Consider the following 14,515-nt stretch of genomic DNA (forward strand, 5'->3'; position numbering starts at 1 on the left):
GCAATCTCGGGATCGAGAGAGTGGTGCAGAAAAGGGTCGACACCGAGATAGCGGCACTGAAGTTGCTCGGCACAGAGACAACGGCACCGAAGATGTTCGGCACGGAGAAGGCACGACACCGAAAAGAAGAAAGATCTTGTCAGAGCCGAAAAAATCAAAAGTCACGGTTTCGGTGCCAAAACACCCGGGAACCGAACCGAAAACCAGTTCCTACTCAGAGGAACAAGGACTGTCCTCCCAACTAAAAAAACACAGATTTGAGGAGGAATTACAAACAATAGAACCAGATCACACGCAAAAGCGGATCTTTATCCAAAAGGATACAGGGAAGATCAGCACTCTTCCCCCAATCAGGAGAAAAAGAAAACTTGACTTCCAACAAGAAGACAAGCAGCCACAAGCAAAGGTGGTAAAGAAAGTAACTCCACCACCCTCTTCACCACCGTCAACCCATGCATCACCGGCACAAACTCCACCACATTCACCAGCTCATACCACCATGAGCCAAGATGATCCAGATTCATGGGACCTCTATGACGCTCCAGTATCGGACAATAGTCCTGAATCGTACCCAACTAAGCCCTCACCACGTGAGGACAGTACAGCATATGCACAGGTGGTAGCCAGGGCAGCCGAATTTCATAATGTATCGCTACATTCGGAGCCTATTGAGGATGACTTCCTCTTTAACACCCTGTCCTCCACCCATAGCCATTATCAAAGCCTTCCCATGCTCCCGGGAATGCTAAGGCACGCTAAACAGATTTTTAAGGAGCCAGTTAAAAGCAGAGCAATAACTCCAAGGGTGGAGAAAAAATATAAAGCACCGCCTACAGACCCTGCTTTTATTACATCACAACTGGCGCCAGATTCCGTAGTCGTAGGAGCAGCTCGTAAAAGAGCCAACTCGCATACATCAGGCGACGCACCACCTCCGGACAAGGAGAGCCGCAAGTTCGATGCAGCTGAGAAAAGGGTTGCAGCACAAGCTGCAAATCAGTGGCGCATCGCCAACTCCCAAGCACTCCTAGCGCGATACGACAGGGCTCATTGGGACGAGATGCAGCATTTCATCGAACACCTCCCCAAAGAGTTCCAAAAACGAGCGCAACAAGTGGTTGAAGAGGGACAAAATATCTCCAACAACCAAATACGTTCTTCTATGGATGCAGCGGATACAGCTGCAAGAACAATAAATACTGCAGTCACCATAAGGAGACACGCATGGCTGCGCACCTGTGGGTTCAAACCCGAGAGTCAACAGGCTGTGCTTAACATGCCGTTTAATGAACAACAATTGTTTGGGCCGGAAGTGAACACAGCAATTGAAAAATTAAAAAAGGACACCGACACAGGCAAAGCCATGGGCGCACTCTACTCTCCGCAGGGCAGAGGCACATTTGGCACATTTCGTAAAACTACTTTTAGGGGAGGGTTTCGAGGTCAACCCACAGAAACCAGCACCACACAAACAAGACCACCTACCTACCAGGGACAATATCAAAGGGGAGGTTTTCGGGGACAATAGAGAGGGGGACAATTCCCAAGAAACCGGGGAAAATTTCAAGGTCCCAAAACCCCTCAAAATAAACAGTGACTCACAGGTCACACCACCCCTTCACACAACACCAGTGGGGGGAAGACTAAGCCAGTTCTACAAATCTTGGGAGGAAATAACAACAGACACTTGGGTCTTAGCAATTATCCAACATGGTTATTGCATAGAATTTCTCCAATTCCCTCCAAACGTCCCACCAAAAACACACAATATGTCAAAACAGCGTGTAGATCTTCTAGGACTAGAAGTTCAAGCATTACTGCAAAAGGACGCAATAGAATTAGTACCAGGTCCACAAAAGAACACAGGAGTTTACTCACTGTACTTTCTAATACCGAAAAAGGACAAAACACTAAGACCAATTCTAGATCTCAGAACACTAAACACCTACATCAAATCAGACCATTTTCACATGGTCACATTACAAGACGTAATCCCACTGCTCAAACAGCAAGACTACATGACAACATTAGATCTAAAAGATGCGTATTTCCATATACCGATCCATCCTTTGCACAGGAAATACCTGAGGTTCGTATTCATGGGAATACATTACCAATTCAAAGTGTTGCCATTCGGAATAACAACTGCACCAAGAGTCTTTACAAAATGCCTAGCAGTAGTAGCTGCACATATCAGAAGGCAGCAAATACACGTGTTCCCCTACTTAGACGACTGGTTAATCAAGACCAACACGCTAACAAAGTGTTCACATCACACAAAGTATGTCATACAGACACTTCACAGGCTGGGTTTCTCCATCAACTATGCAAAGTCAAAACTTTTGCCGTGTCAAACACAACAATACTTAGGAGCAACAATAAACACAATAAAAGGGATAGCCACTCCAAGTCCACAAAGGGTTCAAACAATTCACAAGGTCATACAAGCCATGTATCCAACACAAAAGATACAAGCAAAAATGGTATTAAAACTACTAGGCATGATGTCTTCATGCATAGCCATTGTCCCATACGCAAGGTTGTACATGCAGCCCTTACAACAGTGCCTAGCATCACAATGGTCACAGGCACAGGGTCAACTTCGAGATCTGGTGTTGATAGACCGCCAAACATACATCTTGCTTCTATGGTGGAACAGTACAAATTTAAACAAAGGGCGGCCTTTCCAAGACCCAGTGCCAACATACGTTATAACAACAGATGCTTCCATGACAGGGTGGGGAGCACACCTCAATCAACACAGCATCCAAGGACAATGGGACATTCATCAAAGAAAGTACCACATAAATCACTTAGAACTGCAGTATTTCTAGCGTTGAAAGCATTCCAACCCATGATAACCCACATATACATTCTTGTCAAAACAGACAATATGACGACAATGTATTATTTAAACAAACAGGGGGGGACACACTCGACACAGTTGTGTCTCCTAACACAAAAAATATGGCATTGGGCAATTCGCAACCACATTCGCCTAATAGCACAATTTATTCCAGGGATCCAGAACCAGCTAGCAGACAATCTCTCTCGGGATCACCAACAAGTCCACGAATGGGAAATTCACCCCCAAATACTAAACAATTACTTTAAAATTTGGGGAACACCTCAAATAGATCTATTTGCAACAAAAGAAAACGCAAAATGCCAAAGCTTCGCATCCAGGTACCCACACCGGCACTCCCAAGGCAATGCTCTATGGATGAATTGGTCAGGGATATTTGCGTACGCTTTTCCCCCTCTCCCTCTCCTTCCATATCTAGTAAACAGATTGAGTCAAAACAAACTCAAACTCATACTAATAGCTCCAACATGGGCAAGACAACCTTGGTATACAACGCTACTAGACCTTTCAGTAGTACCTCATGTCAAACTACCCAACAGACCAGATCTGCTAACGCAAAACAAACAACAGATCAGGCATCCAAACCCAGCATCGCTGAATCTAGCAATTTGGCTCCTGAAATCCTAGAATTTGGACACTTAGACCTCACACAAGAATGTATGGAGGTCATAAAACAGGCTAGAAAACCTTCCACTAGACACTGCTATGCAAGTAAATGGAAAAGATTTGTTTATTACTGCCATAATAATCAAATTCAACCATTGCATGCATCTCCAAAAGATGTAGTAGGATATTTACTACTTTTGCAAAAATCTAATCTAGCTTTCTCTTCCATAAAGATACATCTCACCGCAATATCTGCTTACCTGCAGATTACTCATTCAATTTCCCTGTTTAGAATACCTGTCATTAAAGCGTTTATGGAAGGCCTAAAGAGAATTATACCACCAAGAACACCACCTGTTCCTTCATGGAACCTCAACATTGTCTTAATAAGGCTCATGGGTCCACCTTTTGAACCCATGCATTCATGTGAAATGCAATACTTAACGTGGAAAGTTGCATTTCTCATTGCCATCACATCTCTAAGAAGAGTAAGTGAAATACAGGCGTTTACCATACAAGAACCATTTATTCAAATACACAAGAATAAGGTCGTTCTAAGAACAAATCCAAAATTCTTACCAAAGGTTATCTCACCGTTCCACTTAAATCAAACAGTGGAATTACCAGTGTTCTTCCCACAGCCAGATTCAATAGCTGAAAGAGCATTACATACATTAGACATCAAGAGAGCACTAATGTACTACATTGATAGGACAAAAGAAATTAGGAACACAAAACAACTATTCATTGCATTCCAAAAACCTCATACAGGAAATCCAATATCAAAACAAGGTATTGCCAGATGGATAGTACGGTGCATCCAAACCTGCTATCTTAAAGCAAAAAGAGAACTGCCTATTACACCAAGGGCACACTCAACCAGAAAGAAAGGTGCTACTATGGCCTTTCTAGGAAATATTCCAATGAACGAAATATGTAAGGCAGCAACATGGTCTACGCCTCATACATTTACTAAACACTACTGTGTAGATGTGTTATCTGCACAACAAGCCACAGTAGGTCAAGCCGTACTAAGAACTTTATTTCAAACTACTTCCACTCCTACAGGCTGAACCACCGCTTTTGGGGAGAAAACTGCTTACTAGTCTATGCACAACATGTGTATCTGCAGCTACACATGCCACCGAACGGAAAATGTCACTTACCCAGTGTACATCTGTTCGTGGCATTAGTCGCTGCAGATTCACATGCGCCCACCCGCCTCCCCGGCAGCCTGTAGCCGTTTGGAAGTAATTCTTCAACATTTGTAAATATATTACTTTAACCTTCATTTTGTACATACTTATTCATTCCATTGCATGGGCACTATTACTAGCATACACAACTCCTACCTCACCCTCTGCGGGGAAAACAATCTAAGATGGAGTCGACGCCCATGCGCAATGGAACCAAAGTAGGAGGAGTCCCTCGGTCTCGTGACTCGAAAAGACTTCTTCGAAGAAAAACAACTTGTAACACTCCGAGCCCAACACCAGACGGCGGACTATGCACAGCATGTGAATCTGCAGCGACTAATGCCATGAACAGATGTACACTGGGTAAGTGACATTTTCCTTCTAGACCAGATGCTAGAAAAGATGAAGGACAATAAAGTAGCAAAATCCATGGGAGCGCTCCAACTCCCTCCCTCGCGTGGGTCCTTTCGTAGGCCTCAATATAAGATAGCCTCCAAGCCCTCTACATCAGAAACTTTGTTGCCATACAATAATAGATGTGCCATACACATCCTCTTAGAGGATTTTACAAAGGTTCCTATAGAGCAGTCGTTCCTAACCTTTTTAGTTTTGTGGACCCCACCTTTTTCATTACTGGAACCTGGGGACCCCCACTGAATCTTTATTGGAATACGGGGACCCCCAATGAGCCATTACTGAAAGCTGGGGACTTAATCTGTTATAGTATTTAATTTTCTAAGCAGTCACGGACCCACTGAGGAGGCTTTCCAGCCCCCCAGGGGTCCCGGGACCACAGGTTGGGAACCACTCCTATAGAGGGAACAACTACAGAGGTAGGGGAAAAAGGCTCTACCCTCGAACCTCTTCCACTGCCTCCAAGCAGTGAATTACTCCGACTTCCCTCCGATTAGCAAACACCCATAAGAGGGCGGCTTCAGCTCTTTCACCAAAATTGGCAATAAAATCACGACAGATCTATGGGTGTTGGATATTATCTAACATGTTTATTGTCCGGAGCTCAATTCCACACCTCCAAACATTTCCCCTCACACTCACAAACTATCAAAGGATCATGTCACTGTCCTCAAACAGGAAGTGCAGGCCTTACAGGCCAAAGGAGAAATAGAACCAGTTCCTCTACATCAGGAAACTGGGTTATATTCACTGTACTTTCTCGTAACCCAAAAAGGGCAGCTCCTTAAGACCTATCGTAGATCTCGGGCCTTAAAATCATTACATCATATAAGATTTTCTCATGATCACACGTCAAAATGTGATCCCATTTCTGCAATGGGTGACTCACCACTGGATTTAAAAGATGCTTACTTTCACACTCCAATACCCCCATGACATCCCAGATGTCTCAGATTTGTGATAGCAGGACAACACTATCAATTAGAAGTATTCCCCTTTGGGGTCACAACAGCAGCCAAGGTTGTTCATAAAATGCCTCGCGTTTCTAGCATCTCACCTGCGCAGGCATAAAATGCATGTATACCCATACCTAAATGACTGGCTCATCAAAACCAGAACTCAAACAATGTTTGCATCATACTCAAACCACAATAGACTTGCTTACCTACTAGGTTTCACTATCAATTTCCGAAAGCCACACCTAAATCCCCTTTAGATACAGCCCTATCTGGGTGCCATTCTCAACACACACAGTTGGAAATAGCCTACCCAAATGCAGCAAGGATACAGACATTCTGTATCCTCTAACTTTCGCCCCAGTCACAGTAAAAGCAGTCATGAAACTTCTAGGAATGATGGCTTCCTGCATTGTAATTGTGCCACGTTCAAGTCTTCATGTGTGCATGTTGCATGAATCTCTATCACATCAATGGTCTCAGGCAAAGGTTCGCTAAGAGTATTTGGTGTTGGTAGACAGCCGTACCTTTTGCTTTCTGCGGTGGTGGAACAAAACCAACCTTTTAAAGGGGCGGCCGTTCCTGGACACTGTTCCACAGATCATTTTGACAATGGACGCCTTTCAGACAGGGTGGGCTGCTCATCTCCAGGTCCTCACAGTCCAGGGTCTTTGGGATCACACACCAAATTTTCACATTAGAGCTGCTAACTGTTCGCCTAGCACTCAAAGTAATTCATCTCACCAACAAGGTAGTTCTCATGTGCACAACAACATGACAACCTTTTTATTATGTGCTAAATACAGGGAGGGACACACTCACTGCAGTTGTCTCACCTTGGACAGACAATTTGGCATTGGACCATTCGTCACTACATCTACCTATTAGCGGAAACACCTCCCAGGTAAACACAACAATTTTGCCGGCCTCCTCACCAGGATGCAGCAACAAGTCCACAAGTGGGAACTTCACCCTTTAGTCATTCTACCCTGCTTCCAAAAGTGAGGATTTTCAGACTTAGACCTATTTGCAGCAAAGGAAAACATGAAATGCCCAAACTTCGCCTCCAGGTTTCAACGCCCTTAGTCCAAGGGTAATTCTCTATGGATGAACTGGTCAGGGATATCTGCCTATGCTTTTCCACCTTTCCCTCTCCTTCGGTATCTGGTTCAGAAACTCAGGCAAACTTCTCACACGGATTCTAGTGGCACCCACATGTGCCAGACAACCATGGTTCACCACTCTGAGACCTATCAGGAGTGCCACACGAGAAGCTTCCCTTCCACCCTGACCTTCTCACTCAGAACGACGGTCAAATCAGACACCCAAATTCCAAGGAGTTGAATCTTGAAATTTGGCTCCTGAAGTCATAGAATTCGGGTATTTAAACCTACCTTAAGAATGTATGGATATTCTTAAGGATGCACGTAGACCAACTAATAGAGCATGTTATGCAGCAAAATGGAAATGTTGTGTGCACTATTGCATTGTTCAAAATTGGGATTCCTTACAAGTGTCAGTGCAAAATGTCATCTTGTATCTTCATTTACAAAAAGCAAACTTAGCATACACTTCCATAAGGTTACCTTTGCCAGCTATTTCTGCTTACCTTCAGAACAGACAACATTCTACTTGTTTCAAAATCCCGGTTATTAAAGTTTTTTTATTGAAGGGCTTAAAAGAGTGATACATCCAAGACTACCCACAGGGCGTTCTTAGAACCTTAATGTGATTGTTGTTAGACTTGTGCCCACCATTTGAAACAGTACACTCGTCCTTTACAGTTCCTGTCGTGAAAATTGGCTTTTTAGTTTCATTAACTTCCTGAGATGTCAATGAGCTCCAGGCATTAACTTTACGAGAACCCTTTTTCAAAATACACAAGGATAGAGTGGTTCTTCGTACCAATCCAATTATTTATTTATTTTTACCAAAACTGGTATCTCAATTTCATCTCAAACAATTGAATTGCCAGTCTTTTTCCCACAACCTGATTCTGTTGCTGATAGAGCCCGCCACACATTAAATATAAAAAGAGTGCTTATGTTCCACATTGATGGGACCAAAACCTTTAGGAAAACAAAACAACTTTTTATTGCCTTTTCTCCACCACACAACACAAAGGCACCCCTATTACTAAATCCACTACAGCAACATGGATTGTCAACTGTATCCAAACTTGCTATGCAAAAGTCCATTACCTATTTCCCCCAGAGCACACTCAACTTGTGAAAAGGTGCATCTATGGCAACTACAAAGGTAGGGGGGAAACACCATAAGTGACATCTGTAAAGCAGCTACATGGGCAACACCACACACTTTCATAGATATTACTGTGTGGATGTTTTAGCACACCAACAAACTAATGTAGGTCAGGCAGTGCTATGTTCTTTGTTCCAAAATACTACCACAGGGCAGCCACTGCCTTTTGGGAGGCACTGCTTTACAGTCTATGCAGAGCGTGTACATCTACAGCCACAAATGCCATCAGATGGAAAATGTTGCTTACCCAGTAAGCATCAGTTTGTGTAATGTAGTTCTGTAGATTCACATGTGCCCACTCGCCTCCCCGGATATCTGTGACCGTGGTAGTCATTTTTACACATTTATATGCATGGACATTTCAATTACATTACCTTATATTACACTCCCTTCATAACCCCATGCGGGTAAACAATCTGATACTGGAGTTTATGCCATGCGCATTAAGCAAGAGGACGAGTCACTATACCTCAGACTCAAGACATTTTGAAGAAAAACAACTTGCAACCCTCCAGACCCAACACTAGATGGCAGAAGTATGTAGAGCATATGAATCTACAGCACTACATGCCACAAACAGATACTTACTGGGTATGTAACATTTCCTTTCCACAACCTTCCCAAAAGGCACAGGAGATATGGTGATATGTTGTGAGGGAATCCCTACTTACATTAGAGCATGTCCCTTTTTGTGCTTGAAAATCATATTCTTAACTGGTGGAGATGCATGTGGCACTGTACATGAAACTGCTTAGACAACCCCGAATTGAGTCTTGCAGGCCACACTTCTTGATTTATATACTTACATCTGTTCTAGAAACAGATACATGATTTACAGGCCTGAAAGGCCTGCCACAATATTTGAAGTGGTGGATAAGCAATTTTTCCTTGCACAATATGTTTAAGTATGTGGGTGTGTGGATCCCCTCAAACAATACACCCCAAAAAGTTCCCTCAACAATACGCCCACAGAAGGTTGGGTCGGGACAGTGAGAAACCTCATTTTCATAAGACGCAGTGTATCCTGAAACAAGGCACCATATAATATGTCAAAATACAGCTAATAAAGTAAGGACAGAATCGGTAAGTGATTTCTAGGCAGAATTAGAAATTTAGGAATGTTTATTACACACATTCATAAGAGTACAATACAGACATTTTAAAATGTAGATGAATAAGTCATTGTCATGTTGTTAATAGGGCAATACAGAATAGTGAGCAAATCCGAAATCTTCTAATGCCCAGCATTCCTAATAGTATCGGAGAGGTCTCAGGAAAGTCCTGACTGAACCCGTCCCTCCCCCCAACCCCCACCTCCCAAAAACAAAATTGAGATTGTATATACAAAATCTTCTCATAGAACTTAACTACTTAACTAAAATGGTGAAATCTTCATGGTGTGAGCAAAAGAATTGCAATTTGGACAAATCAGAGAACGAATTTATTACGAGTCATTGCCTGACGGTCTATGCACTATCCCTCTACAAGAATATTGGTTCAAGGTCTCAATGCTAATGTCATGCAGAAATGGCAGGACAAACTAGTTCAACTGTGAACTGTTCTGAATGAATGCAGTACAAAGAGGTAGCGGCAGAGATCTTGAATGATTGCAACATTATAGAGCCCATGTCGGGAACTTTTTTTTCTCCAAAAACACAGAGAATTTTAATTGAAACAAACAAACCTAACTTTGCTTAGCTGTGCGACATACATTTTGCCATTTTGAACAATATGGGGACAAGGCCTAACGGAGGCCTAGCTATCATAAACTAGGAAAAGGCACTTTACTAAGTAGCAGCACAATCGCTTCGAAAACAATAGCATCAAATAAGTGTGCCTATGTAAATTAGAGTATACTTCTATATTCTGCACATTGCTACTATTGCAAAATTTTGTAAGTGGACAAAATCTCCCACAAATATATATTTTATTTGTGACATTTAAATAAATGAAACTTTCATATGTTCATAATACACCTTGATGATTTATAAAGGAACACAACATACTGCCTCTTTCTATAAGGTACTTGCTAATGAGACTTTTAGAGGGGGAGTAGCCTTTCTACCACCACTAGAATGACCTTCCCAACATAGCATGTGAACGCAGTAGGACAAAGGAAATACCACTAACGGTTTAGGTATCTTTTATATTACGTTTCAAAGAAAAGCTAAAGAGAGACTTACATAACCGGGTGGTCTTCTCTAAAATTCTTATGGTACAAATGAATTGCTGTATACCTGAGAAAATGAGCAGAGGTCGGACAAGCAGCCTCTTGAATGTTTTTTAGACGGCGGTAGCCTCTAGCCGACCACCTAAATAATTGCACTTCTTGATTATTGCTGTATAGAATTTTGTTTTTATAAAAGTTTCAATACCAAAAACACTGACCTGTAACAATTTTGCTGTTTGAGTTAGTCACATGCCTCCACAGAAGGCAAATTCAGAATTTAAAACTTCGACAAATTATTAAAGAAAGCCCCAAAACATAACATAAACATGGTGGTAATGTGTGCCACGTTGCTGGACTCCGGTCGACATCCTAAAATGTCATCACATAAACATTTATCTCCAGTCATAGGCAGTGAGTTTTTGTCGGCCACTAGGTGACAGGCTGTGCACAGAATGTGAATGTTACTAATTCAGGCAATGTGCTTTCTTTGTAAAATGTTACATTCACATGCAACCCACAAATCATCCTTGTGAGTTCAGATGTTGCAGATAAATCCAGACACACACTGTGAGTTGGGAACAAAATCCCAAACTAGAGCTAGTACGTTCTTTGAGACTTGTTGAGGGGCCATTTGATGTTCTAGGGGTGTCTCATTGCAGGCAAGCCCACGCGTTTTTTACTTTTAAAGAGAGAGGTAATGTTTCACATAACCACAGGAGGGGAGGATACTAACATGTATCAAATACCAAGCTGCAAAGAGGCTTTTCATTGTAACACAGGCCTCCATGTATGTGTTGATGAACCGTGCATTTGAGGTGGTGAAGCGGTTAACACTGGAAGCAAAGAAAACACTTGGTTGGTCTCTACAAGTTAGGTCCAAGGTTTTACATTTTAAGAGGTATGTTTAACCTTTTTTTTTATCTAGCTTGTCTAGCATATGCAGCAGCCTATTTCTTGAGGGGTTATGGCATCACTTTCCTAGTCGTTTTGAAATTAGCTACTTAAATTGGAAGACTTTAGTTGACTTCACCTGAAATTACTGGCAAGTGTTTCCCACCTTAGCTTAGTATGAGACACCAGCTTGGCGGATTCGGGTCTTTTTCGCAGTATTCTTCTTCGAGTAAACTATGTATCTGTTAGGTTTAGCTTAAAACCCTTTTCCACCGCCGTCCACTTTGTTAAACACGTCTGGCAGTGTTCAACACCTTTACAGATAAATAAGTTTAATCGTCCTTAAAATGAGAGTTAATGTAGAGCTGGAAAAAGGCCAATGAGAAGCATTCAAAGCCACGAAAACCACAAACATGTATTTAAAAATTCCAAATACTGCTTGTAAGAAACCTTTTAAAAAAATACATGCAAGATTGTCTTGAGAATGTTCCTCGTTGTTCTCAATTAAAGATGTGTTTTTGATTATCTCAATTTCTTCCCCCTACCAGCCACCTGTTTTGACTGGTTTTCAGGATTATGTCACGGGTCTGCAGAAACTACTTGTCAAGGTTATCGACCATATGAATGGACTTGAAATAAGTCTGGCTGCACTGAAACTTGAAGAGCTGTCCTTGGGAGGTGATTTACTTTCAGAGGTAAGCATATTCTCCTTGTCCATCCCTTGAGTTTGCAGAACATGTTTTCGCAGGAGTTATTAATGCATTTGTGATTCATTTGGTGTGACCTTGCCTTTTTGTACTAGCCCCCGTGGTTACCTATACAGTACGATTTGTTTACTAGATGTACGCGTAGTTGATTATGAATGTAATGTTTTTCGTTTCTGTGAACCCTAACAATCCACTGTAATGTGTTTGAGCCCCTAATTTATCTGATAGCGAATGGGAAAGCTTTGCTTGGTTTTGATAGTCACTATTTAGTAAACATCTAGTTTCTGAGCACAGGAAGCTTGGAAAAGCAGAAATGTAAAGCATCTGGTCTCCTTTTTGCCTGCAAACTGATACGGAAAATGCTGCATGCATTTCATATTGGTATAGCTATACTGACCTAACAAACACAAAGCAATACAAAAAAAAAATTGTAATGTCCACGTGCTTAATGCTCTTGCATATGTAGGGAAGTTAAGATAAAGTCCTCGCTAAACTAACAGGTCTTAATCATAACGTCTTTAAATGTCAAATGTTTTTGTTTCACTTGACTTTTGTATGTGAATATAAGTGTACAAATATGTATATGGATACAAGTATGTCTATGTATATATTCACTGATAAAAAGGTTAAAGTACCTTTTGTAGATGAATTTCCCAGTGACCGTGTTAACGTTTTGAACTGAAAAACCCACAGAAATTCAGCAGGTAAAGCTAGCAGCACAGACTATAATCTGTCCCCCCGCCATGCACTGCTTATGACCTCACATAATTTGCGCTCACGGGAGGCTTGTAAGGGTCTCCTGAGCTCAGCTGCCAAAATATACAATCATTTTTTACCCTTAATTTCACAAAAACTACTGAATGGATTTACTGTAAATCACAAAAAGCACAATCTGCGGACCAAGTTCTAGCTTCTTGACTAATTGGGTTTAATTCCGTTCAGCAGTTTTTGCTTTAGCCCCGCCTAAATAAGTCTGTGGGACATGCATGGAGAATTTGTTTTTTGGAACCCCTTTTTTCTCTCCCCCTCTTGACTGATCACCCCAAAAGTTTCCAGAAAGGAGATGAGTTGGACAAACATTTTTATTTTTTTTGTAAAGTTTCGTGAAGATTTGTCAAACGGGGCCAAAGTTAATAGCAAACAAAAAGTGCTGTTTTCATGGAAAAGCAGATCCAACTACAATTGCCAAATGGCAACCACCACAAAGGGACATATATATGTGTGTGTGTGTGTGTGTATGTGTGTATATATTTATATGTTCAATGGCATGTGTAGCTGCAGATACACCTGCTGTGCACATCCCGCCATCTGGTGTTGGGCTCGGAGTGTTACAAGTTGTTTTTCTTCGAAGAAGTCTTTTCGAGTCACGAGACTGAGGGACTCCTCCCATTTCGACTCGATTGCGCATGGGCGTCTACTCCATCTTAGATTGTTTTTTTTCTGCCATCGGGTTCGGACGTGTTCCTTTTCGCTCCGTGTTTCGGGTCGGAAAGTTAGTTAGAATCTCGGAAAAAACATCGGTATTGTTTGCGTTCGGTATCGGGTTAGTTACAACAGATCGACACCGAATTTAGAAGAATTCCGGTGGCCCTTCGGGGTTTTTTCGATTCCCCGTCGGGGCCTGGTCGGCCCGGCCACGTGTGAATTCAAGGCTGATGGAACGGACCCCATTCCGCTTCTGTCCAAAATGCCATAACAAGTATCCGTATATGGATCAGCATCTGGTCTGTAACTTGTGCTTGTCCCCAGAGCACAAGGAAGATACTTGTGAGGCCTGTCGAGCGTGTCGGTCCAGAAAGACGTTAAGAGACCGAAGAGCCAGAAGACTGCAGATGGCGTCGACGCCGACAGAACAAGAGCGTTTCGAGGAAGAAGAGGAAGCTTTCTCTATCCACGAATCAGACTCGGGAGAGCTCGAGGCCGAAGAAACGCCGAAAACCGTGAGTAAGATGTCGAAACATAAGACTCACGAGAAGTCAACAAGAGCCCAGGGGACGCCACCGCCAACAGGCCATGGCTTAACCCAAAAAAGCGGTGACCGAGCCAAGGCACCGAAAAAGGGCACGCTGGTGTCGAAGTCATCCGACTCCGGTCGAGATACCGCCACACAGCAATCTCGGACCCGAGACGTCGGCTCTGAGAAATTTCGGCACCGTGACAGCGGCACCGAACAAATTCGGCACCGAGACACCACCACGCCGAAAATTACAAAGGTTTCTTCGGAGCCTAAAAAGACCTCCGAAAAAGTTTCGGTTCCGAAACATCCAGCCTCAGAGCCGAGAACAGGTTCCTATACAGAGGAACAAGGATTAGCCTCACAAATGAAAAAACATAGATTTGGAGAGGAACTTCAAGCTGTAGAGCCAGACTATACTCAAAGGAGGCTCCACATTCATCAAGACACAGGGAAGATAACCACTCTTCCTCCAATTAAAACAAAAAGAAAA

The 14,515-nt window shown here is 42.5% G+C and overlaps 1 protein-coding gene across 2 annotated transcripts in view; it reads left to right on the forward strand.

Annotated features, from left to right (window-relative positions):
• NAA25 (N-alpha-acetyltransferase 25, NatB auxiliary subunit) overlaps positions 1-14,515 on the forward strand; it is a 561,072-nt gene that overhangs the window by 510,020 nt on the left and 36,537 nt on the right. For both annotated transcript variants that reach the window (XM_069214819.1, XM_069214820.1), the window contains exon 23: positions 11,910-12,056. In XM_069214819.1, the coding sequence (XP_069070920.1) occupies positions 11,910-12,056 (147 nt within the window). The remainder of the gene's footprint in view (positions 1-11,909; positions 12,057-14,515) is intronic.

Source organism: Pleurodeles waltl, chromosome 11 (assembly GCF_031143425.1).
Source record: "Pleurodeles waltl isolate 20211129_DDA chromosome 11, aPleWal1.hap1.20221129, whole genome shotgun sequence".
Classification (NCBI taxonomy): Eukaryota; Metazoa; Chordata; class Amphibia; order Caudata; family Salamandridae; genus Pleurodeles; species Pleurodeles waltl.